This window comes from Polyodon spathula, chromosome 18, assembly GCF_017654505.1.
Source record: "Polyodon spathula isolate WHYD16114869_AA chromosome 18, ASM1765450v1, whole genome shotgun sequence".
NCBI classification, from domain to species: Eukaryota; Metazoa; Chordata; class Actinopteri; order Acipenseriformes; family Polyodontidae; genus Polyodon; species Polyodon spathula.
In genome coordinates this window covers 27,466,714-27,494,013 of record NC_054551.1, presented here as the reverse complement: position 1 = coordinate 27,494,013, position 27,300 = coordinate 27,466,714, and the positions used below count along the sequence as shown (strand labels likewise).

General features: G+C 38.4%; 1 protein-coding gene across 5 annotated transcripts in view; it reads left to right on the top strand.

The window, feature by feature from the left end:
- The window catches only part of LOC121330766 (ras GTPase-activating protein nGAP-like), an 87,103-nt gene that overhangs the window by 16,319 nt on the left and 43,484 nt on the right, over window positions 1-27,300 (top strand). For 2 of the 5 annotated variants that reach the window (XM_041277502.1, XM_041277501.1), the window contains exon 1: window positions 16,414-17,191. The exons of the other annotated variants lie outside the window; for them this stretch is intronic. In XM_041277502.1, the coding sequence (XP_041133436.1) occupies window positions 16,654-17,191 (538 nt within the window). In that variant the 5' untranslated portion in view covers window positions 16,414-16,653. Of the gene's footprint in view, window positions 1-16,413; window positions 17,192-27,300 lie in introns of those variants that run through there. 5 annotated transcript variants of the gene reach the window in all.

Genomic DNA, 27,300 nt, shown 5'->3' with positions numbered 1-27,300 from the left:
TTCAAATTTCCAGAGGTCTGAACAAGATGAACTTTGTATCTCCTCTGAATGCCTGAACAGTCGCCAGTTTAAATTTTTTCTCTGTCTTTATTTGATAAGGACAGGATACAGCAGTTCTGGATGCCCTGGTGCTGTTGGAATGTCCGGGTGTCTCAAACAAGCCTCTGGCAGGCTTCAGTAAGGGAGGGTCCAGTGTCTTTGGCTGCAGACAATAGGGTATTCACTCCCATTCTTTCACTGTCATCCGGAGAAAGCAGAGAAACAGATTGCACCATGTGGAAAACAAGCATAAAGACAGGGAAGTGTTATTGTTAGGACGTTCAGCGCAATTCTAATGTGGTGCAGTTTGCTCTAAGAGAATGTTGTCAGCTGAAGATGAAAATTTTCTCCAAGGAGCTTTTAGGTTTATTTTGATTACTATTTCATGAGACTGTCATTAAAACAGTGTTCTTTTTACATTTTAAAAACTATTAAACCTGGGACAGCACAAACATAAATAAAACAGTCTCTTAATGAAATAGTGCCCAGGGGAGCTGAGTAAGTTTGTCTCTATGACTGTGAAAAGATGGTTTTGTTGGCTTTAATGCAGGTAGAAGTAAAAGAAGGGGGCGCAACCCATCCAATGGCCATTCTTTTTTAAATTGTATTTCTTTCTCTTTGGGTCAGGTTGTGTTCTGAACTAGTCAAGAAAATGAGGACAGTAGACTTTCCACATAGGTCACACAATTCAGTGGTTGAGCTGTGAATAATTTGACACCCGCCCCCCCTCAGAGTTTCTACAAGGATAGAAGCTAAGTAGTTTGTCTCGGCTTGTTTTCTTTTTTTGGAAAGCTTTTTTACAGTCTTCAGTAGCCTCAGGGGAGAGGTCAAGGATGTTACTGTTCTTTCTTGTTAGAAAAGACCTCAGATCACTATTAATGGTTGCTTTGCTTCCTCAAAGCCTGCCCCAGGCTTTACACATGTCTGAAACACTTAGCAAGAAGCAACAGTAGCTTGCTGATGTTCACAATTCTGCGGTCCTTGAAGTATGAGTATACATACTGTAGTAGCTTCATAAAACATCAGGAACGGTCCTTCTGATCAAACTATACTGACATTGATCTGTTTATTATACCGTACTTAAGTTTGAACGGTAAAACAAAAAGTCTTAGGATATTGGATTACAAATCAGACCCCTCTCGGGTGATAGTGTTTACTTGTTGGGTTCAGTTAATGCACAAAAGGCTTCATCTTCTGCAAACCCCGAGTTTGAGCTGTGGTTGAGTTCATCCTTGGTACTGTAATGTCACTCTGTCCCCTAGGTCTCTGTTCTTTACATTTTTTAATGACTGACCTTTCAATTTAAGGAGGCTGTACTCTACTGTACCATGAGCTAAAATTCAGCAGTCATACAGATACTGTATCTTCCTTCATATGCAATTTAAACCATTTGTCAAAAACAATAAATTAATACCATCAATCTACACTATGCATTAGTTACAGTGGTTTTAAAGTGCCCCTTGTGCAGTAGTGGAAACAGACCAATAATGGTTACTGGACCTGTGGTAAAGAGTTAATGTAACAGACATGAGTGCGTTTTTTTTTTTTTTTTTTTTATTTATTTTTTTTTTTTTAATGCAACTTAGTCTTTAAATGAGTTATTATTAGTAGTTGTAAACCCCTACACCTCTCAAATTAATCCTCCACTTATATCAGAAATCAAGTGTTTCTGATAATTTGCCTATCCCTAAAACCAACTAAATACATACTGTCATTTATCTGTGCACAACTATGATGCTTTGCAGATGACATATCAGTGGGTGCCACTGCAACCTCTTGACTAAACAGCATATCAATTCTGACTAATCAATTCTGAATTATATGCTGTGTGTTTTATTCACCGGTTAGTTTACCAGATGATTACAGACAAATTTAAACTGGCATCATTGTGGGGGTCTCCTCCACATGCTTTGATGCTACACATCACAATGACATCGGCTGTGTTGAGTGTGTGATCTTACCAGGGTCTTGATGCTTCATGAAAAAGACCTATACTATAGCTTGTACTGTACGCATCCTTTCCCTATCTGAGTTTTATTGTCCTCCACCTCTCGCCCTCCTTGTCCCCTTGCTGTCGATCTGCCTCCCTTTGTATCTCTCATTCTCAAGAATTGCAGATGGCCGCGTAATTTATGAATTCTCTAGGTCTAGGAAGACTGCTTAGTGTTGGGTTTCCAGTTGACTAATTTTAGGCCCCCTTGGCTGTGATCAGGTTTCAAAGGTTAAGCAAATGGCTGTCAGGCTTTCAGGACTAAATAAGACCAGAGCTGGTTGGTGGTTTGGCAGTGGCGGCACTGCTTTTTAGTTCTAGCAGTAGCATGTGTTGCCCTAATAGGCTAGGGCATCTCTATGAAAGATATGAAAGAATTCCAAAGGTATATAGTTGATTTGATAGGATGTATTTATTACATGTTCTTTGGATATGAGGCAGTTTGATCCAATGGAGAGAAGAGCCAGTTTTATCCTGTAGCCCAGCAAAAGTACTCTCAAGCATTGGAACTGCTTCCACATCTATCTGTTTAGTAGGTCTACAGTATGTCACAGCCTTTGACTGCTAATGCCTTCCTGTAGTAAAGTTAGTAAAGAGTACTTGCAGTACCTAACAAGATAATTACTCCTAGGGCTTTTGTGATCCCAAGCTAAGAAAACCTACTGCACAAGAGCATGGAGGCTGTAATGAACACAGTCAGCTGCTTATCGGGACCCGTCCTGTCAGACTTCAGTGAGCTAACTCCCGCTGTTGTAATTTAATTCTATGTCTTGTTTTTGTAAACTATTGGTCCTTTTTATTTTTTACCGTGGATAACGTACCAACTACAATACTCATGAACATGGATTGTATTGATAAGCTAATAATTATTGAACAATTTAAATAATAAATGAATGTTTATAAATAATTCATGTTTAAATGCAAGCTTTGGAGCTGAATCCAGGCACTGACTGTCATGATCCTTGATGGAAAGGGAAGTAGCTCATCATCATCAAATGTCAGTCCAGCTAACCTTCAGTGTGCTTTGCGCTTCCCTGCTGTGTTATAGGGCTTGACTTTGTTGTCCAAACAAGAACGCTGTGAATTAATAGAGAACAAACACGGGAAGGCTGGGATAAAAGCAGCACTTTGATGTGAATGAAAATGTCTGTAGAGATTCAGAGATGGAGAGTGAGAGGATGAGTTTCTTCTCCAGTGTTCTGTGCTGGGGATGCTTCTGCCCAGCGGCACTGTTCCATCATTCAACCCTGTGACTCCAGTTAACATTCATGTGACTGCCTTTGTATCAGCTATCTGCGGCACACAAGCACCACCAGGCCCCTGACTTTAGTCCCTGCCTGTCTAGTATGTAACTTTGCAAACTAAGCAGCTTCAACCTTTGATAGCCATACTGTAGACCACTGGTCAAGCTCCAATAAAGTCAAGGCAATAACTGTTTATAGTCACTGTTTCCACATAGTTAGACACCATTCTGTACTTGCACTGTTTGATTTTTGAGCGTGCAATAAGCAATTGACTCCTTTCATAATGTGTCAGTCTGTTCCATTGTGGACATTTGTCCTTCCTTAAAGCTGTGGTAACACTATGCTAATGGTTCAACTAGCTGGGTACCCACTATCATTTCACCTACTCAATAGCTCTTTTGTATACAGCCTCATGATGTACAGTATCTACGTTATTTCCTATAGTTCCTACTATAATCAAGTGGCATTACTTTAGTTGTGTACTATAGATAAAGTAAACACAGTAATACATTTGCAAATATCCATTTTTAGAGGGCTCTAATTAGATCCCCAGATAAACATACTGGTAAACGATAAGAGTTATGGGATTAACTACAGAACAACAGCTTTGTCTTGGGTCTGCAATACACACTGTAGGTGTCTGGACAATTAGCATGCTATACCAATTAATATACTGAGATTGATGGAAACGGATAAAGAGGTACTGAGAGACTAAATAGAGATTGATTCATTGTGTGTTAAGAGATACAGGTCAGGTAACTCAAAATGTTATAGTAACAGTAGTTCCCAGGTTAGAAGAAAAAACACGTTTACTAAATTACATTGTGTACAGATGTTACAGGGAAATACAAGAACAGTTGGTATATTAAATTAAAGGTCTTCTGTGCTCTTGAAGCTACTAGGTATTACTGGGTAATAAACAGGTTACATTCTACTGTTAGTGTCCACAAATGCACCCTATATCATATGGCATATTTGCATTGTATTACTGCTTGCATTATAATATCATACACCCTAAGCTTTCTAAATGGAGAGAAGTGTGTGCTTTGGCTGAGTGCACAGCTGATGCATGCATTCCCTTTGGGAGATGGACTACATTGGTTTAGTAATCCCCTCTGTATAGGAGGGAGCACTTACCAAAGCAGAAAAAGCACAGCATCAGCTTGTAAATGTGAAACAGTTAATTGGCCAAGTTCGCAAACTTTCGCACTAGTGAAAAATATTCACAACATTTGCCTAAAATTCATAAATCTCTCAAAACCTCTGGTAGGTTCTGTTAATTCAATAAGATTATATTATAACCTCAATAGTGAAAGCAAGTGCTTTCTTCTGGCCAATGGTCCAATAGCTTGCTGTCCTGATTGCCTACCTACCTGCCTGTCTGTCTGTGGCACAGGAGTCTTGGATGCGGGACCTGCCCTGTGAACAGAGGAAGTCCTTTTCCTGTTTTGGAACCAATCCCTGATGTTTCTAGGAATTTCTCAACCCAGATTAAACAGGAGTTTGGACAACAGAAAATAGCCAGGCAATATCCTGGAGTGAGTAGCATTGTAGGTGAGATAGGGCAGGGATGATGGATTCAATCACAACATCACACACACACACACACACACACACACACACACACACACACACACTGATACACATGCAACGTGTCCTAAAGTTGCAGCTGTGCTAGATAAATAGAACTAAACCTACAGCTCATGAGTGGGAAGAATTCTGAAAGGTAGTTTTTTTTTCATTGTGGTTGGCAACAAAGTTTTTGTATTGCAGTCGGAGGGAAGGCAGTATACGCTGCTTTACTTTAAATATAAGTTATCTGTGCTGGTTTAATTATTGTATGCCTTGTATTTATCATACATACTGCTGGGGTAAATACATTTCCTCACCCACACTATCATTGTAACAATTCTGTTTTCAGCACTTTTCAATACATGCATTTTCTAATTAATGTTAATTAGGCATAAGCTAACGATTGCTGTCACCTAGCAACTCATTTTCTCACTGCTGTCGCCTCTTAACCTTTTAAAAAGTTGTGTTGCTTTGTTACTGTTTTAAGAAATACCTTAACAGCTTATTGTAATGTATGTTCCCAATAATGGCTTGAGCAATGAAAAATCCCACAGCCAGTATGGCCTCCTTATTTTCAACGTTGAGGAAATATTTGTGGAATCTGAGTTTACATCCTTAATGATTGTGCGGAAACCTGATGTTAAACTAAAAAAGGACACGACCACATGACTGCAGGATAAGCAGATCCAACAGGGTGTATTTTTTGAACCTCCATTGATTCAAGAAAGACCTTTGACTCAAGATTATATGTCTCCTGGATGATGGATTTGCAAGCAACTCAGTGGTTGGAAAGGTTAGAGAATCAGTCATCATCAATCAATACTGTACCTTGTTTTTCTTTTCCATCTCCAGAGAGCCTATTTCATCATGAGCAACAACTGCAGACATAGTATTGATCATGTGTGTGTGCCAGTGGAATAGCTCTCATTAAATATGTTACTAGCCTATTATCTAATCAATGGCTTGCAGAATTGTCCTGGTAGCTTTATCTGACATATTGAACAGTTGTTCGTGGTTTTTAATTGGCTTGCTTTGTGTGGCAGGTAACATTTGGAAAGCCATGGTTTTAATAGAAGTCACTTATCAGCTGTTTATACACAGAATAGATGTTTGTATTTCTCGGAGAAGGAAAATTTGTTCCAAAAGTGGAATTCATCAAGAATGTCAAATACTAAATTAGTAATAATATTGCCAAATGTTTCAACAAAAAGACTGTTCATATCGTGTCTTATGCTACTCTATGCTTTATACTGTAAAAAAAACCCCACAGGAACATGTAACACTCATAAGAAAATGTAGAGGCTTAGCAGAGAAGTCATTCTACCTAGGATTTTTAAACGAAATACTGCATTATGATGTGGAAGAAACAAGAACATCTATCTAAAAAGAAAAGCATTTAAATATAGAAGATAGTTGCAGTAGTTCTTTTAAAGTAATTTTTGCTAAAAAAAAAAAAAAAGCTTCACCCTGGTGTAGTGTGAGATGTCATGTATTGAAATGAAAATACATGAAGACAATAATGTGTTTTCTTTTTTTAAAAACGGCATGTTGTGCATGGCAGAAATGTTCTATGGAACTGTTTTGTTACAATTACTTTAAGATTTTCCTAGCTTCTAAAGCACCCTTTGATGAATTGTATTTCTGGGTCAGTGACAGGGCCTTTTTTTTTTTATCCCCGTACTGTAGTGAATAGAAGTGTTTGTACTGTACAGTGTTCTAATAGTGTACCTCCAAGAAGCAAAGCCACAGTACAATGTACTGTTAAGTGGGGAGACAGGTGCATAGCTCCTTGGCTTGGCAACAGAGAAGAAAGCCTTCCCTCTGTCGCTCCTGGACTTAAACTGAAAAAGATATTATATATATATATATATATATATATATATATATATATATATATATATATATATATATATACAGACACACACACACACACACACACACACACACACACACAGTCAGTCAAAGTTTGAGTACATTTGCTGGAAACTAGTTTTTTTTTTCATAATTGACAATGTTTTACGTCGTATACATTTCTGTAAATACTTGAAAATGAAAACACATGTTACAATATACAAAACAAAGCATAAGGAGTATCAAAGCAATGTTCAAGAAAATTGAAAATTGTCTCTAAATCTTGGATTCCTCAAAATAGCCACCCTTTGCCTTAATAGCAGCCTCACAAACACAAGGCATTCGGTTAACAAGTTTCAGCAGGAAATCACCCGACATGTTTTCCCAGCTCTTGTGCAGCAATTCCCAGAGATGTAGGGCACTTGTGGGTAGCTTTGACTTTGACTCTTCTGTCCAGTTCTTCCCATACAAGTTCTATGGGATTGAGGTCTGGAGACTGGGTAGGCCAAGTCATTAGATTGAGTTGTCCTTCACTTTCCTTCTTCGCAAATAGTTCTTGCACAACTTTGAGGTGTGTTTCGGGTGATTTATCTTGCTGAAGAATGAAGGACTACCCAACTAGCCGTAATCCTGATGGAATGGCATGCCTCTGAAGTATGCTATGATAGCCATGCTGGTTGAGCTTGCCATGGACTTGGTAAAGATCACCAACTCTGTCACCAGCAAAGCAACCCCAGACCATGACACTGCCTCCTCCATGCTTGACAGTGGGACCTACACATGCAGAACTCATGCGCTCACCCTCTCTGCGTCTTAGAAATACTCGGTGGTTGGACCCAAATATTTCAAATTTTGACTCATCGGTCCAGAAGACTGACTTCCACTCCTCAGACATCCAGTTTCTGTTTTTTTTAGCCTAGGCAAGTCTCTTCCTCTTATTCTGCACTCTTAACAATGGTTTCTTTGCAGCAATTCTTCCAGTTAGGCCAGCTTCACGCAATCTCTTCTGAACAGTTGATGTTGAAACATCTGTACTTCTAGTAGCATTTAACTGAGCTTGTATTTCAGGGGTAGTCAATCGCTGGTTTTGCAGACTTGTGACTCGAATTAACTTGTTCTTTGATTGTGAGGTCACCCTTAAACTGCCTGATCTTGTTCAGTCCTCATGAGTGCCAGTTTCTTCAAATTGTTTGATGGTCTTGGCCACAGCGGTTACAGACACTTGCAAAGTTCTTGCGATTTGTCTTAAAGATTGACCTTCATTTCTTAAAATAATTACAGACTGTCTTTTTTCTTTGCTTAACTGAGCGTATTTTGCCATTTTCTGCTCCCTTACATTCAGGAATGACAAACTTGTGCCTGTGCTACCTATATTTATAGTAATCATGGACCCTCACCTGTTAACAATAGTTGGTGACAAAAGGTTAATTAGGTAACATACTGGTTAATTCAGAGAACATCTAACAAAGACACTTTTATACTTAGGGCAGTGTTTTAACACCGTGTTATACACATTTCAGACTTTTAACTGACTTAAAAGACTGAAATCCCCTTGCTTTGGGTGACCATTTCATTGAAATTGACAAGATTTACATTTTCATTTAAAAATTTAATTTTTGAATGCGATTCACTTATGATTATCCGCTTATGTAAGTACACTTATCATATAATTAAATATTAAGTGTTTATAGACAAGTTTATACAGTTAAAAGCATGGATAATCATGAAAAACCTGGTTTCAAGCAGGTGTCTGGGCAGTTTTGTATGTATATTGCCTTAACACAAACTCTTCCACATGCTGCCCTGCTATATGCCCAGTTTTGTTCTCTATATTTACACTTAGATAGAGGTTCATTGTATCTTCTGTTGTCTTGCTCACACAGACCTTATAGAAACACTGTCACTACCCAATTAAATTCTAAAAGCTCACTGCTGCCTGAGTTCTTATGATTACTTATCTTGTAAATAAATAGCATTTATACTGTGTATGATCAAGCAGATAGACCTACAATTCATGTGATAACCTCAAATAGGAATACAGCCAACCATGACATCAAACAGCAGCTTAAAAAAGCTTGTATTATGTACTGTATGCACAGTGAGTGCTCAGACTACAAGTATGGTGTTCCTGTTATTAAAATCCTGAAACCCACAGGGTACTGAGCACGAGTCTGGTGTGTGGATATCTTAACCACTTAACCTCTGGAATTGTAATACATCCAAGTGATGTGTCCCCTCAGGAATACCTTCAACAAAATGGAACAAATTGTACCACAGTAGCAATAAATCATAATTAACCTGTAGTATGTATGTCAGGTACAGAAGGCTTTTATTGATGTTGAGTTTGACAGAAACAAGTCCTGCGGTTAACAGATAATTAGAACACTGATTTGGAAAACATACCCTAGTTTGTCCCTCCCTCATTTGAGTTTCATTAATCAAGGCACTGTACTATTGTATACAGTGCGTTGATGGAATGGTGCCTAAATTAAGAGATTATTTTTGCAGGTTATCCGGCTATAGTTCAGTTGACAGCAGTACAGGCTACAGTACTTCACTGCTGCTTGCAAAATGGACTGTAATGCTGTTATAAATTAAGGGCCCCCAAAGTGACAGAACAGAGTAAAGCCAACAACACTGACTGTATCCAAGCCCTGGATACATTCTTCTGGAAGGGATTGCATTTAGGGCCTCACAGGTTATTTATAAATAACATCAAATGCTTAATCTCGGGTACCTGGAGCTGTGAACCATCTATCTCTGTTATCACCCAGAGCCCAAGAAAATGAAAACCAGTGGTGTGCTGCTGTACTGTACTTACTGTTACAGGTCAGGGGAAACAAATGGTGTTCCCTACTGATAGATATCCAAGAGTGACAGCATAGCGCTGGCACTTCCCTGGGCCATGGTTTGACTGGCAGCAGACTTATTTATTCATTCATTCATTCATTCATAAGCAAGTTTGGCTTTTTGTTTTCCAGTAAATTGTCAAAGCAACGTGATCCCTGTGTGGGTTCCCCGTTTACGTCTCGGATTTCGGTTTGTTTGAATTACAAACAGGATTTCCCAACCCACTTAAGTTCTGAGTAGAGTGCAAGTAGTCACCAGATTTGTATGTGCCTTATGTCAAAGTCGGCAGTGTGTCAGAAACCTGCCTTTGTTAAACGTTTAAGGCGATTTTGATTGGATTAGCATCATTTTTTTAAATCTTTGGATTGAAGGTTTTAAAACCTGCTAAGACATTTGTCTTGATGGGGCTTGTGCTCTTGAATGAAGGTGAAATGGAGATGTGTTTTTCATAGGATTATCTGTAATTTATATTGCTGTTCTGAAGCAGCTCAAACCTGGTCGAAGAAGTGTCTGACTGGAAGGCAAACGCTTCCACACTTAACCTCTTCTCTCTTCAGTTGCTGCAATAAAAGAAGCCCCCTTGAAAATTGCCTGCTGCCTATAGATAATTCAACAAAATTAGACATCAAAAACAAGTTTAGTGGGCTGCTTTGGAGATTGGGTCTAGTGTACTGTAGTTGTCAGATTGCTACCGCAGTAATTATAAAACCATTGTTTTGTTTGTATTTTACAGATGCTAATATGTGTTTATGTAACTTTTTTGGTGACAAAACATTCCTTTTGTCCTATCGGTTAATTCAAAACCATATATATATAGCACTTTGATCTCCTAGCTTTATAGAGCATTGATTAATAACATTGACAAGACTCGGAACTCCTTAGAGGCTTCCTGCCTATCCCTTCCTACCCAGCGATGGTCACTGTCCCTGGTATTGTGAACTTGAGCAGGCCCTGACACCTGTACTGATGTCCCTGGGTGCTCAGGTGATTGCTGTGAATGCACAGGCAGTTGACTCTGGTTCCAATACATAAATACTTAACCCCCCCCCCTCTTTCTTTGTTTACCACTCGGCAGGCGCACAATGGCAGGGCGGGATTGGGAGGAAATGGAAAGTTCCTTTTGTCCGACCACTCCACCCTGGCTTGGCCTGGCTGTCGTCAAGGGGGAATGAAAGGATTTCCCCTCCTTATTAAAAATTAATGAATAAATAAACGAGCAACTGGTTATTTTTGTCTCTGCATGTCTTCCCTATCCCTACAGCTGCTAAGGGAAATATGGAAACGTGTCCTGTAGAGCTGTAGTCTGATAAAGCAAAACCTTGTAGATGCATTATTTGCAGCCACATACATTCCAGGTTAGTAGTTTAGTAGTTCCAGGTGGTCAAAATATTAAACGATTTTAGACCATTTATATGTGTGTGATACTAACGTTCAGAGGCATTGTTGAGTGACATGACAAAATTACATATACAATCTAGGCTATATAACTCCTCACTTAAAAATAGAACAGAAACACCCCCATACAATGTGTCTTCGTCTCTTTAAGACTCTGACTCAGTACCGCTCCTGTCTAAGAACAAAACCCACTCGCTCGCTTCAGAAGTAAGCTGCCATGCCAAGCGGAAGGTCTAGGACAATGGCAACACTGACTCTGCCAAGCAGCATGCACGCTCACCTAATTCCATTTTGCTTTTTTATTTTTTATTTAAGAATTTTATTTCCTTGCTGCTAACAACATGGTCTCTGGTGATCAGCTACCTACAATAATGTCATTTAGGATGTTGATGCACACAGTATGGCAAATGTTATTAGGTAGGGGTGTTTCTAATCATTTGCTAAGTGAAAAATCCAACCAGCGTAACTCCTTGAGCACTGTTCTTGCTGATACTGCTTGCTCACTATCTCTATTCAGTGTTTAGGTTATTGTGAATATTTACAGATCCATTTATATTGTCAATGCTCAATTGTGTATGCTGCTCAGTAGATCATGTGACTCGGCTACATCAGACACGCACTGGCCATGTGAACATTCCAGTACACTGGATTTCAAACCGCTTTACAGGACTAGAATAGTCTTTCAACACAGATTACCTTTTACAGAAAGACTGCCCCCAATTAAACCAACAGATTACTTTATATGTGCTGCTTGGTTGTACTGAAGACAGACAGCTGTATGTAGGTTGAAGGTTAAGTGGTAGAGGAAACTGGATTGACAATGTCAGCCTTGGTTGGTTTAGTTGAAAGTGGGCCTAAAGACAAGAATACTCTGGCTTCCAGGATTTGCTCCGTTTTAAAGGGCAGATATAACTATGGCTTCTTGTTTACAAATCTCTCAACCATTGTTTGTTGTGATAAAGATGTGATTATTTACAGAACATTTCAAACCAAAGACACTTTTTTTTTCTCTCTCTCTCTCTCTGTGACATTCAGTAAACAGGAAGCAGCAGGAGGGACACACAGTTATTGACTTGGCAAGCCACACAAAGCCCTGTCTCTCTCTCTCTCCATGGAATCTGCTCCAGTTCTTAACAAGGTTCCAGGGATATCTATTTTAAAGCTGGATGGCTGCAGTGATAAAGATATAGTATATTACCAGGTTAATGAAGACCTAGTAACTCTTTATACTGTGTTTCTCTGTGAGAAATATGTGCAAGTTCAATAACTATACTTAATGCCACAAATCATTTTCCTGATATCCTGTTATCCCACACTCAGAATGGTATGTTATTTATTTATTTTTAAATATATGATGGTACTTTTTTTTGACCATGGCACTGGTGCTCTTTTCCAAAATAACTCCATGTGATGTTAATGTCCAATTTCCACAAAATAGATTAGTACTGTAATGTGCATAAATCATGCTTCATCGTCCTCCCTGACAGTGCTGGCTGTATTAAAGGCCACTGACAATGTTGACGGCCGAATACAGTAATCACAAGTCATCATTTTCTCAATGATTAGTATTATTTTTTTAATGTTCGTGCCAGTATGAGCTTATACGTAGTTATTGACATCACACAGAATACCAGACAAAATTGGCAACGGCCTCAGTGACTGATAAAGACGAGGGGGTGGGGAGCAAAAGCAGACTCTTTTCTCTGAGTTCCTACAAATAAAATGGAAAATAAATATAAATGAAAACCACACAGCATTTTAATCTGATTTTGTCGCACTGATGCTGATAGCCGTTTCAGATGCAGCAACACCTTCCCATGTAGCCCACAGAGCATTTATGCCCACACTGTTGGATTGTTCTTACTCAAGCTGAGTGTTGCTAAGTGCAGGTAATCATTTGATCTGTTTACACTATGGAGTGCTTAATTTGAGAACCTGTACAAACTATTTTTCATCATCACCTTCGCCTTAACCTCAGAAACAATTTATAGTGCTAACAAAACAATGCTTCAATAGGTATTCTCTAAGTCTAATTGTTAGAAATTGGCCTGCTTGTGTGAATGATACAGCAAGCCAGGCTGTGAAGTGGATTCATAAAGCAGGTACTTTCCTTCACAGACGAGAACAGGGTGCAGTGAGAGAAGTTAAACAATAGGTTTGAAGAACATTAGCAAAATTAGGTAAAATCAGCTGAACACCAGACATAAAAAAGATTTAATTAGAATCGGGTTTATGAAGGTATTGGATGCTTTCAGTGTATGCAGTGGCTGAAAAAAAGGTTTCCTGTTAGAAGTGTCTGGATTGGATCTCTACTTAACTGTTTAACTAAAGGGTTATTCACACGGGAGCGATTTAGAGCAAATGATCCATGTCTGGCAGCGATCAGATCGACTCCAGCTCGTTTTAAAACAATCTAACCCGAGATCAGAAAAATAGGTGGTCTTGCTCGCTTGGGGAATTGAACTGACCATGGATCGTTTCATATTCCGCCACATGAATGATAAGCTATTGGAGGGCAGAATGTTTGCACTCACACCATGGGCAGTCATGTAGTGTTTGCGTTGACAAAAAGTAATGTGTGCCACATTATCGTTGAATCCTGCATTGTATGACCTTATACATTATAAGGTGACAACTGCAACTGAGCTGTTTTGAAAATGAAAGCTAATTCCAGGATGTGTACCGCTACATTTAAAAGATTCATGAAACATGTTATACTAACTGGTTTGTTTATAAATTTGTATATGTTATGTATTTTGGGTCCGGAAATAAGTGAGCCCAGCCCCCAGTTACACACAGAACAGAACCTTTTATACCCTCTTAACACGCGGACCTACACATGTTTAGATGCACTCGGCAAACACGCAGCCTTACACTTGTTGATATACACTGTAACAATTATGCATGTGAACAACTTCTGCACCTGCAGACTAATATATAACAGTATGCTCGCACCCTGCCTTTTCACTGCATTTTTAAGCATTGTACAGTTTTGAAGACATGAACTTAGAAGTAATAACAGAATAAGGGATATCAGCCAGTGACATTGGTTAGCTATGTGTGTAAGTTATAGTTTGACGGTGCAATGTATAATGTATATACTGGTATCAGTTTTGTTATAGCACGTGTTTCAGTAGTTAAACAGGAGAAGTACACAAGGTAGTGATGATCTACTATAAAAAGAAAACAGATAAATTAAGGCACCTCAAGATTGTATTTAGTCTATTATTCTTACTGATAAAACAAGGAAGCCTTTGCTTGGATCCTGGTAACGTTTTAGCTAGCTATTTGCTCCTTTTTTTTTTTTCCTTAGTCACAATTTTGATAAAGTAATTATTATCTACCTATTATGTATTCATTTTTAGCGTGGGTGAAACCAGGGTTAAGAGTATAACAAAACTGGAGCCGCTGTTCTCCATGACAGATTCAATTTGGATTTTATAGACACTGAATAAGCTTAATATCCTATTAGGTCATTGCTTGTTATCTTATAAAATTGTAGTGTTTTTAACAGTTATTTAATTGTGCTTGTGGTCTATAAAATAAACTTCTTACCCTGAAATTGTATCAAGGTTGTTCTGGTACTGTAGGTATTTGTACTTCACGGTCCAATACAATTTGCACTGACAGCGTCTCCCATATCTGCATGGGGCAGTATAAGCCTCAGGCATCTACAAACCAGGAAACTCTGTTAGCAATGTTTTTCCGCTTTTATGAAAGACACTAATAATGTATGTGTTAAAAAAAACTAATACCGATAATTATGTACATGTTCATTCATGTTCAGTCATATAAACTGCAGCATAAGGTATCAGAAAAATGGTACTGCATAAAAAAACAATACAAATTACAAATAGCGCCCCCTTTTGGTAGAGTGGCTATCTTCACACAGTCATGTGATTTCCATGGTTTCCGTGTTGTGGGTAGACTCCTTACCTATGCAGTGAATCCTTTTTTTTTTTAATTACAAATTACAAAACACAGCAATAGGGCAACTGGTCCTTTTTAAATGGCAAAAAAAATAAAATAAAATAGTGTACAAAATTCAAACAAAAACCTAGTTCTCTCTGAGCTCTACCTTAACTTGGGTGATTTCACTTGTTTAGTCCCTGACTATAAAAGGGGAGGGCTAATTCCTGCTCCCCTCTTTCTTAAACCAAAAGGCTATTTTTAGTTTTACTTGTTTATCCAGTTTAGCTACCTGTACTCCTTGGTTTCCTTCAACAGTGTTTACAACCACACCCCATGCTAACACTACCAACCAAGGACTATTTGAACTGATCTTTTATACCAGCCCTTATTAGTTAATTTTAACCAGCTGTATACTTAACTAATTTGTTATACCCAATTGGCCTCATTAGACCATTGTGTTCTGGGAAATGTGGTTTTCTGTCCCTCTGAACTATATCTATCTGTCTCCACTGCACATGCAGTGGTACATGGGGTATATGCTCCTAGCGATACAGGGACCAGTATATCTCCCTTCTGCTATTCTACCCCATACAACATGTATATGTGTCAGAAAAATTAGCTCTTTATAATCGAAATTAAGATGATACAATATAAGTTCTCTATTATCATTGTAATACAGTAGCTATAGGTATATAGGTAAGCTATTAACTAACCACAAGAAAGATTTTTTGGCTCATGTTCCTGGGCTGTTTTCTCTCTGTCCTGTCTGAACACTGCTCGACCTGAGCTCAGTTAGTAGTGTTGCTGTTTTCTCTGGGGGAGGGATTGATGGCGTCACCACTTGTTACACTTTAGTTACAAGTGTTTCCATGACTGAGAAACACAGGTTTTATTTATTTTTCCCTCCACCGTATAATTCAACAAAGATTGATGCTGAGAATACTATTGCAAAATGTTGTTTAGCAGTACTGATTCCCAGGGTACTGCTCAGGTTACAGAACTCACTATAGGGTCTAAGTGTGTTACATGTAGAATATACAATATGAGTAAGACACAGTAGACAGGTTTCTAACCACTGTTTGCAGTAACTCACCACAAACGTTTTTAAAGAACTGACATGTAGTTTTAAGTTTTGCACCAGGTTAAACGTCTGCTTCGCTTTTTAATTTTTTTTTTTTTTTTTTTTTGTTTTTTTCAAACAGTTGTTCATCTCTAAAGGTAATAACTTTTGAAGCAGGTTTAATTTAATTTAGAAAAATGTGAAACACACTTTTCACCTGGTACAAAAGCTGGGTAAGTCTGCGTCCCTCAATAGCACATCAAGGAGAGCGACACTTTTATAGTATGGTAGTGTTGACAGCATTATTGTTTTATTTTTAATCATGTTGGTATGGTAAACCAGTGAGGATTTCAAACCCCTGATTGGCCTTACTGAAGTCTGACTTTGGCTGCTTGACATATTCAAAGCACCACTTCCTCTAAATCATAGTTCACAGCATTAACGTCAACCCACGGGCAGGAAGCACTGATTGGGGACTTCTTAAAACCTTTAGAGTAAAATAAGAGCAACAACTGACAGCATTTCAGATCAAATAGATTACATTGTACAGAGATGACAATGTTATTTTTAAGTGATAGACATTTTAGTTAGTAACCCTGCAGCCTGTGGAGAATATTGGGAGAAAATGAAGATTTCTTGAGGTCAACACATAAATTCTGGTGCCTTGGTTTGAGAGGAAAGTACAGCATGTGACCTCTGTAAAATCTAAACACTAAAGAAATTGGCTTCACAGGAGCAAAATGGAGATGAATTTGAAGAGACTGAAGGAATATAGGCGCTCTGTGTCTGACCCTGCACAGGGTCTAGATGGCTTAGTTACTTTAAATGAATACCAGTGGTGTCGGAGTGGTAAGCAGAGGATACACAAGCGTGCCTACTTGGACTTTGAAAAGCCTATTGATAGCTACAAGTGGAAGACTCGCACAAGAATAAACGTTAATGCGCTGAATCAAAGCATGTCTGAGAATCTGAGCCCCCATGAGTTCGACTCTCCGAAGACAATGGAGCATCAGCGAAAAACATCAAGTCTCAATGTCTTGGTGGAGCCTGTCCAAGGGCCACGCTGCGCTTCAGCCAGGCTACCACGGATCCCTTATAGCCGCTCGGTGTCTGAGCCTGGCACGAATGCAGTCAATGAGAAGCCGGCACTGCGACAGGTTTACTCGGATGCAGAGCAGCGACAGCATTTCTTACAGGGGCTGTTTTCAACTATGTCCAGCCGAGTTTCAAGGATTTTGAGCCATAAGGAAGAGCTTCGCAAGGGAACACCAAAGGGAGGTAAGCTGAATGTACTTGATAGGTAGCAACTACAACTGCTGTTGGTTTAATACTATATATTTTTCTATATTTTGTCCATGTAGGGAATCTCTAGAACTTTTATCTGGCTGAGTTTACCAGACCAAATACATCTTTCCCTGACTAAACGTATGGATTGAGCGCTTGTTCTGGTCTAGTAAACCCCCCAGCTACAGTACATAAAGTACTATACGTACAAATGCTGGACATATGTATTTTTCAATATCTACATGTAGCTGTCTGTCTCCTAAAAAAAAATGCAAAAATTGTCAGTCTCCACCATTTGTTCTAAATACAAACCAAAAGCAGTTTTTCCAATACTGTAATGTAAGCTGCTGAAAATTCAACTACTTTAGTTCCTCTTTTTAATTAGATTAAATGTGGTGCTTGTGTGACTGTACTGTACATTATCTTTTGAATATGACCGGTGATGTTAATTAAGTAGTATTTTCTTTGACTTGTACATGAGGTGACAAGCCGCTTAGAACACTATTTAATGGGGCCAACACACAAATATCTAAATGTATGCTTTTAAACCTGGACCTCCCTGTTATGTTAAGATTTACTGTATATAATATGTTTCACTAAAAAAATGATCTGTTTGTTTGTGAAATCTGAACTCATACTGATGGTTTTTTGGGACGGGTGGTAGTTTTGTTAGCAATAATATTAGCAATATATCAATGATTTTCTTCAACCCAATCTTGATGTTTAAAAATGAAAATCGTTCCATGCACTTTTGTAGGCATAATCTACTTTCTTTCTCTCCTCAGTTTAGGAGTTAATTCAATCTTCCCCTCCCTTTGCCATACACAGTAATTGATAAAGTGCAGTACTTGGTCATGTGCCTGATGTCATGACAACAGTTGTCAAAATTAGAATGTGATCCAATTCATTAGCGCCGTACATTAGACATGCACAGCCGGACAGCTGCCTTAATAAATATGGAAGCTCTTTTAGGCTGTGTTTACACTGGGTCTGTTTTGAGGGTTTGATCCGGCTGGTGTGAAGTGTGAACAGTAAAGTCCGCTTGGGAAACGAACTGTACCCAGGCCGACTAAAGAGTCTGGTTCGCTTGCTAAACGTCAATTTGAATGTGGCACATATGCGAAACCATAAAAAGTGGTCCTACACCGTCTAAATTGAAAATCCAGGTTTTACCTATGTGTTGTCCATCATTTGAAAACTAAAAGTCTCCTCACCTAACCTGAGTTTTTGCGTTTTTAAAATAATATTTTCCTTACTGAAAAATATGTGTAATTAACTAAGTCAGTTGTGTATTGTCTGTTTTTCATAAAGTTTTATTGCAGCTAAAGTATGACAGGTAGACACTTGCATTGTTAAATGCAAAGCACATTTGTGTCTACCAACAGCTTGGTAAATTTGCTTAATTGTTTGCCTGTTCTTAATACTTTATTTTGCTGTGATGGACGTTATGTGACAGATTTAACATTGCAAGTTGTAACGTCTGTTATGTTGGGAACAAAGACTCAATCAATCAATTTTTATTTTATATAACACCTTTCATAGTGGACCACCATCGCAAAGCGCTTACACATTACAAGGTTATGCTGTCATCGGGTGTTAAATGTAAAAAAAGACTTTAAAACAAGTTATGTGACCAGGAAGAAATATGGTGCAAGCATGGTTTATGGAGCCTAAAGTGTAAGAGTTACATTTAAAATCACCTTCCATCCTTAACCCTGTTCATTTTTTTAATAGCACAATTGGCACTCTTGTAAGGCTTTTGTAAAATTTTGGGTGACTTAATTACTTGAAATTAATTCAGAGTAAATAGAATGGCAAAGTCAGTCCACCAAATTTCAACATTAGCTCCTGGCAAAATTAACTTCAAGATTCATGTCCATTTGCTTGGAACAATATTTTATTTCTTTAGTGTTGTTGAAAGTGCTCCACTATCAGAACCAGTAACCCAAAAGCTGCCAGTTATAGCACCAGGAGAATTGGTAATGAGTGCCAAGCACTTTGGCACCGAAAACATGCTTTATTGCCCAAATTACCGAGACTGACCCACTCAAATCGGAATATAAGTTCAAATTTATGCAAAAAAAAAGAGACCTGGTAAAGCTATGACATTTGTGTACACTGTAAACAGTCAGGACTTGATGTTGGTTATATCGTTGGGAAACTGTGGTGGGGTACACCGCACCCTTGTGTGTATTTTGGTTTATTTTGTATTTGTGTTGTATTTATTATGATTTAAATGTGTTGTTTAGTGTTTAAAAACACAATTATTGTTTTACAGCATGGATGGGATTTAAATCCCCCATCCAGAATACGTGGTCGGCAGGAAGTGATTTATTGACAAACTGCCTGTTGACCACGCGCATGAGAAATCCTGTGCAGAATGTGGTTGAGGGAGAAACTACAGTATGTAATTGAGAGCCAGTTAACCCCTCAACCACAATATAAAAACAGCATTGTGTAGAGAGGGGCTGAGCTGATCTTGAATAAACCACCGGAGCAACGTTCACAGGCATCATAAGTCAGTGTAGCACCTGCAAGTAAATTACTGTTGTACTGTGCGTGTTGCCTTTAATAATCTATACACTGGTATCATGTTACTGCTTTGAATAGGATTTAATATGCTAGTAGTCCTCATTTACGGCATCAGTGGATACTTGGGCCTACTCCAAGTCAATTGTGTAGACTTTTTTTGATCCCCATGCCAAGTTTGTAAACTGATAATGTTGGTTGACATTTTAATAATTTTGACTTAGTGACTTCTTTTTTTGTTTTACCTCTTCTGTATCTGTTCTGGGCTATACGTATATAACATGCTGGTTCAATTCCAGGTTTAGATTTTCTGCATTACTGAGTGGCACAGCACTGTCTCAGGTCAAGCAGGGGACAGGTAGGCATTGCCCAGAATCTTCCCAGACACCTGCTGCAGGAGCTGGCAGACCTTCAGACTGTAACCCGATCCACCCCCCTTCACACGTTATACAGCCTGGTGTGTGTGTAAATATGCTGACTGTTGTCCAGTAGCAGATGATTGCTTGGCTTTCTGTTGCAACTGCTAAGATTGTTTATTACATTTGTGAATTAAAGATTATCATTATGTACTATCAACCCAGGAGATTTAGGAGCAATAGCTATTAAGTTAAGATAACACAAGTTACTTGTTTTTTGCTTACTCTTTACTGAACTTTATGTTGTTAACTTTTGTACTTTTCACCTCCTTTCAATGTCTGTGGTTCTGTAGCCAGCCAGAGTTTTTCAAGACAGCTATGTGTATCTGTTTAGAATATTAGCTGAAGTGTTCAAGGTTTTTTTGAGCTGGATCCGTCGCTAAGCAACATAGCTTTGTAAATTCATCTAATTTTAAAACGCATGAAAAAACTTTTGCTGGAAACTGAGGGCTGCAGGACACATTCTGAGTCCATTTAGATTGAAAATAAAATATACACAAATGCCACTGAAAATGAGATTAGTTTCTGTTATGAAAATATGCAAATTATGGTTTGCTAGCTGGCAGTGTCCAAAGTCATAAAATGGTGGTAAACTAATGTGCAAATTATAAGATTGTATCTACTTTACTCTTGTGCCGCATTATATGAAATCAATCAACCAAGTTTCCACAGCAAATAGAAATAAATATAATTTCATGAGCGGGAAAATGTTTAATCTTGTAAACCCAATTTAACGTACAACATGACACTGAACCATTCTGAAGCTAGTTTTTCAGTTAGTGCACTCTGACTTCAGGGGAGAGTGTGTGCAGGGTAGTAGTTTTAATGGCGTCCAAACATTCAGCTTCCAGCAGTGACTACGCAGGTAGTGCTAGGCTGTTAAACCACACAGTCTTCAGTATGAGTGTGCTCTCCCTTGGTTTTCTGTTATACTACTCTGCAATATTTGCATTCATTTGGGGTGGCAAAAATAAAAAAAAGTTAGTGTTGCTTTGCAGGATTCTTTTACTACTTGAACTATCAAGTAATAAGTTTGTGTCATGTACTGTAGGGTGCTGTATTACTGTACTGGGTGATGAGCATTAACTGAACTGTTTGTAACAGCGTCTGGCAGATATGAAGCAATCAAAAAAAAAAAAAGACATCTTGGTTGAAAGAAGTAGGCATTTAAGAATAATACTATATCAGGACACAAGTGCAGGCATGGTTTTAAATAATTTATAAGACAGGCATTGTTTTGGTTTTGGTTTAAGAAATGGCTACAGTAGGCCCAATCCAAGCACAGATGCATGCATACAGATAAATGCTAAGCTCTAAAGTCACGGCAAGGAGCTGCGAGTCTTCAGATGCATAGCAGCAGCTACAGAAGACGGTAGATGGCAGCTCATTTCATAGAGCACTGCACCTTGAGTTTAAATTTCCTCTTCACAATGAAACTGAATCTCTCTGTGGCTACAGCATATTGGTTTTGTGAGGTCTCATGGAAACAAAATAAGTAAAGAAAGCTAAGCTGCTGACTACAGAGGTGTAAAATATTTAACAATGTCAGCTCATTTCCAAAGCTGACCTGTGCTTTTTTTAAAATTTTATTAGACCGCTTGTGTAATTATTTTATGTAATGCATTAGGGAGCAAAGGTTGTACAAGTGTGCATATTGATCCTCTCTTCTGCAACTGTAAAGCTGGTATCAGTAGAACATGCCACTTACAAGCTAGGGAGACAGTTATCTCAGTGTCACCTGTAAGCTGGATGTCTTTCAAGAGCACTACACCTAAAATGAAATGAATAGAACGTTCTGTATATAGTGTCTTCAGAAAATCAAACCATGCCTGTAGTGTCACTGTATGTGGTGATCCAGCTCATAGTGAATCTGTGTAAATGTACGTGCTACATGTACAATACTGTATGTGTTATATTTAGATTCCTGCTGGTAATAGAAATGCACAGATAATGCATCAGTGATGACATGACCTTTACCCATGCCTTGGCAGACAGTGGAGTGTACCATGTCAAGTCACGGAGAACAACTCCAAGTACAGTATTTATTATTTTTTTTTATTAAATGCATTTGAACATTATTTAATACGTACTGATAATCTAAAATAAAACAAATTGTACCATGTGTTATAGACCAAGGAATAAGTACTGAAATTTCATGCAGTAAAACCATTTAGAAACGCTTAATTTTTTTTTTCTTTTTTTTTTTTTTAAGTAGTTCTAACCCCAAAGAATTTAAAACTTGCGACTATCACTAACTTTCCACTATCACTAGCTGAAATGATTTTGATTATAACACTGATTTAAGACACTAGCTAAAACATTTGTCAACTTGACTTAATTTCTTATGAGTTGACCTTATTTGTTCATTTGTCAAAGTCTCTGGGTTACTGTTTGGACTCTTTCTCCCTGGCTTGAGAAAGTGTATATATTGTTGGCTGATAAAGCTTTCCTACTCAGTAGTGGATGAGGAATATAATCTTCTTGTTTTTGCCTTTAGGGAAGGCAAGATTGCAACATTCCAAATGTAACTGGAAATTAGGCTTCAAGGGGGTTTTACAGTATGTTTCAATAAATAACAGCAAATTATTCCTGGCAGTTATAACATACTGTACTTTTGTTCTGCAATTAGTCACCTATGACTTTGTGTATGATTACGGTTGGCAGATCAATCCCTGTCTTGTCCATATTTAGCGCAGGATCAAACTGCTGTTTGGAAACGGGCCTGTATTTTTTAATTCTGCAGGCTTGCTAATTCCTGTAATTTCCCACTTTTGATATATTACACAAGTGTTTGCCCCATCTGCTAATATTAACACTCAATTTCAGTGCTGAAGGTGCCATGGCTCTGAATTTTTTTGTAATAATCAGAGCTCCAGGTGTGCAGTATTGAATCAGCTCTGCGTCTGAATTGGTAAGTCTGAGTTCTGTTTTCTGAAGGTGAGATCTAGACTGAAATTAAGAGTAGAGTTTATTGTGGAGAGACAGTGAGATGTCTCATATCTGTAGAAAAATGGGATCTGTCCCATTCTAGCGATATGGAACTACACTGTAGGATCAACAGTACATCCACAACACAGAAACCATTAGGCATTGCCAGAGCTTGTGCATGAATGCTCGGGAAGCAATACAACCTGCTGGTCATAGGATCCAGGAATTAAGTTGATGGGCTTAACCTTTGTCCTGCATTTATATCTGTGGGCTGTGTAATGCGTTAAGCCAATGGGAAGCTAATGTACAGTACATGTGCACATTTCCACTGCAGCATGGTGTTGTGGTGAGATCAGCTGCTATGTCTGATGGTTTCCGGGGAAACACTAACATTGTTTACTTTCGGGGATAGGCTGGTTGTTTCGATGACATAATGCTTTTTCAATTACACACAAAGGCCCCCTTGTTCGGGTCCCAATAGGGCAGAGATCTGTGGTTTTGGGCAGTCCCGGAGCTGCTGTGTGGGATACCATCCACTGTTTAATTACTGAGTATGTAGGGTGTTGTGGCAGGGGAGCATGTACAATAAATGTAAATATACATGTTCTTCGCTGGCAACCGCAAAAGGTCTTTATATTTGGAGAATGACACAGTGTATTGCATCGGTTTCAAGTTTTGGAATGTTGTGACAATCACAAGTGTATGAAACTGTAGAATTCCTACTGACTGCTTGCTGATACAGTAGCTCCTTCCCAGTTCTTCCTCATGTACTAGGTAGTTGAAGTTATTCCCCTGAATCTCGTTCCTACATTGAATTGTTTGTATTAAGTTACAGTAACAATATATTATTGGCAAAGGGTGGATTATGGCAAACGGCACAAGGATAGGTTAAAGTTTTATGGGAATACCTTCTGGCTGGACCAGTGAAGCTACTTCTTTTTACAGCAGTCTTGTCTTCTAGTGACCAGAGAGATTTGAGTACAGCAACCAAGAGACTTTCCTCATTGTTTTGCTGTATGGGCCACAGTGAAGCATAGTGCCAAAATGAGTCAGAAAAGTGCAAATACCTCCTGGATTTATTTCAAAATATAGTGTCATTTTGAGATGTCGTACATTTAACAGATGTTGTACTGTACAGTGTATCATACTTCCAATGGCTACGTTTCTGAACAGTGTAGCTTTTTGCTTACTGTTCGGTAGGATTTTAACTTGTAAACCTGAACCTGCCAGTAGTTTACTGTACTAATTGTTTAGTGACTGAGTAACTGTGCTTAACTGTAGTTCATTCCTAATGCTTAACGTTTTAACATTTGTAACATTTTTAAACCCCTTGCTTTATCTCGTGGACACAGTCTTTTTGATTGAGCTGAGTTGATCTCGCTGAGGCACTGAAACTGTCATCCGTTAAGTAAGCAACATGGCAGTTGCTATGTTTTTGATTACAGATCAAGTACTGTGATCAGGGGTTCATGTTTTAAAATCACAGGACAGTCCTTATGCAGTGAAATCTGGATCAGTTTAGCCACACTTTAGACCATTTAATTCATTAAAGCCTTTTGTAGAAAATTATGATGTAACCTGGGATCTACAGCATGCAGGTCATGGTTATGTGGAATGATGCAGGACCATTCTACAGTATGTCTGCAAATTGTATTTTAGTATTGTGTTCATTTCTATTTGATCCCGGGGAAGATCCTTCATGTAATTTAAGTACAGTATGGTATGTACAGTTGTTGAGTTTTCTATCTGTGTGCCAACGGTGCCCCATTTGCTGCAAATTTTGTTTTGTGAAAAAATGTAAGTAACTTCAAGTATGGTAGTTGACAGACCTATTTTATTATACTGGGCTGTTTTGGGGACAGTAGCACTAAGGTACTGTCTGTATTTATAAGTTATAATGGTTTTAAAGGGACCACTGTGTATTCTCAGACACAGATTCCTTCTGTGAGGAACAAACCCCATGGATTAGTAATTTGATTGCAGAGCTATAGTACATAACCATTGCCAGCAAGGGTTATGGCTGTAATTTTTTACTGTGCTTTTTTATGTTCATGGATAAGTGCTCAGAGATTCTCAGTCATTGAGGCCTCAAGCACCGCAGCAATCTCAGCTATGCTTAGTTGTCTAATGGTGTCATCCGTTGACCCCGAGAGGATAGTTTCAATTTCCTGTGGCTTTCAAAATCTAACATAAAATATGTGCCTCCTCTTTCTCCTCCAGATTTCCCTAACCTCTTTCTCCTCCAGACTTCCCTAACCCCAACTTTTCCCTTACCTGTCTCCTCCAGACTGTTGAAATATCCCATCTGACTAACCGCTCATTCATTGAGTTTTCCTGGAGTATAGGTCAGAGTCCGTGCCCTCCCCTCCATCCCCCCTTCTTCAAGGACTTGCGCAACCACGTTGCTGTCTTAAACCCGGACAGCGCTGGGAGGGTCTTCACTGGTTTCTACAGTACCTCCTCCTCATAGCCACTCAGCAGTAACTTAATGCTATACTGGCATAGTGCTAAACAGTTAAGTTATGAAACAACTTGGCTTTTAAAAAATATATATATAGCTTGGCAATTTTTTTAATGTGGTCCCCGAGCTCAGATAACCCTCGCACCCCATGTAATTTAATTGTACAGTGGGACGTATTTTGAGTGTGACACACAAAGCAGTTTTTACATATTTAAACAGATGTCTTGTGTTTTTATATATATATATATATATATATATATATATATATATATATATATATATATATATATATATATATATATATATATCAGAATGTTGTTTTTTATTTATTGATTTTTTTCAGTCACAAACACATGTAATTGGATAGGGAAGGGACTGAATTTCACTGCCTGCTTTTTTTTTTTTTTCTTCATGTGACGGGCATTTAAAGGGTGGAGCCAGTTTCAGAATGCACGCAGAAACAAAAGAGCATATTAAAAACAGGATAACTATTGGGGAAGCTGCAAAATCATTGTACAAATTGATTGTGGTAACTTTTAAGGGAGCCTACATAAACACTTAAGACAGTTACAATATGTCACTGATCTCCATGACGAATATATAGCTGACGAGCTGGTCTGTGATGACGTCTGATTAAGCCCTTTATTGATCAGTTGTGAGGTCAGATTGTTCATTGCTGGCTTTGATAAAGCTGTTGATTTACCACTAAAAGCTGAATGTACTGTACTGTATCCCTGCCTCATTGCTGTAATGTTATTCGTACACATTCACTTATGCATTTCTCACAAAGGAGCTATTTTTATACCTATTGTGTGTTTACCATATGCCTGAACCACATTGCAAACTCATATTTTCCTTACATTTTCAGTGGAAACAAAATCTAACCTTATTCCACGATTATTTCTGTGGTAATTAATAATACAGTAACTACTATCTTAGTCTGGAGTTGATTTTGGGAAGTGGGTGTTAAGAGAGAAGTCTGTGTTGAGGCCCTGCTGCTGATGAAAGAGCAAACAGGACTCCTGAGTGTAAGTCCGCTGACAGCTGTTCATAGCAAGTCCTCTGGGAATGCTGTCCGCAAGTTCTAGGTTTGAAATTTGAAATGATATAAGCCCTTGATACAGTATCCATACAGCACTGAAAGCGCAGGGTTGTTTTTGTTTTGCTTTTTTTAAGACAGGATGTGGCACAGTGGCATACCATTCAATATCTCAATTCATAATGCTCGCTTCTTTTTATCTTTTATTGAGACAAATTGTTAACATGTATGATCTACCAAGTTTTTTTGCACAATTACTGAAAACCTCATTGTTTCACCGGTATTATGTTGGTGTACGGTATTGTGTACTAAAATCACTACATTTGTTACAAAAAGTATTGGACTTTAACATTGCAGTGCACAGTATCTGGGCATAGAGTGTATGTTTTCAACATATCGAAAGTGATCTTATTTGTAAGAAGTATTGCATTTTAATAGGGGATGTTGTGTGTGAGAAAAGAGGCCTTGTGGTTACAAAAATGCAGAATAGAGACTCTCCTTTTAAAGCATGCAGCCAGCTGCATAGTCCAAAAAAAGCTTTAAACTTAAAATGGTATGTTTCTTTAGCAGTGTAGTATCTGAGCTTTTATGTTTGGTAGGGGGGTTGATTGATCAAAATACAAGGTACATCAGTGTGTTTTCAAGTTTAGGGATTATCTGAGCAAGATCATTGTTTAACTGTTTTTTGTAACATTGCTTAAACTTGGTCAGTTACGGAACTACCTGCTGC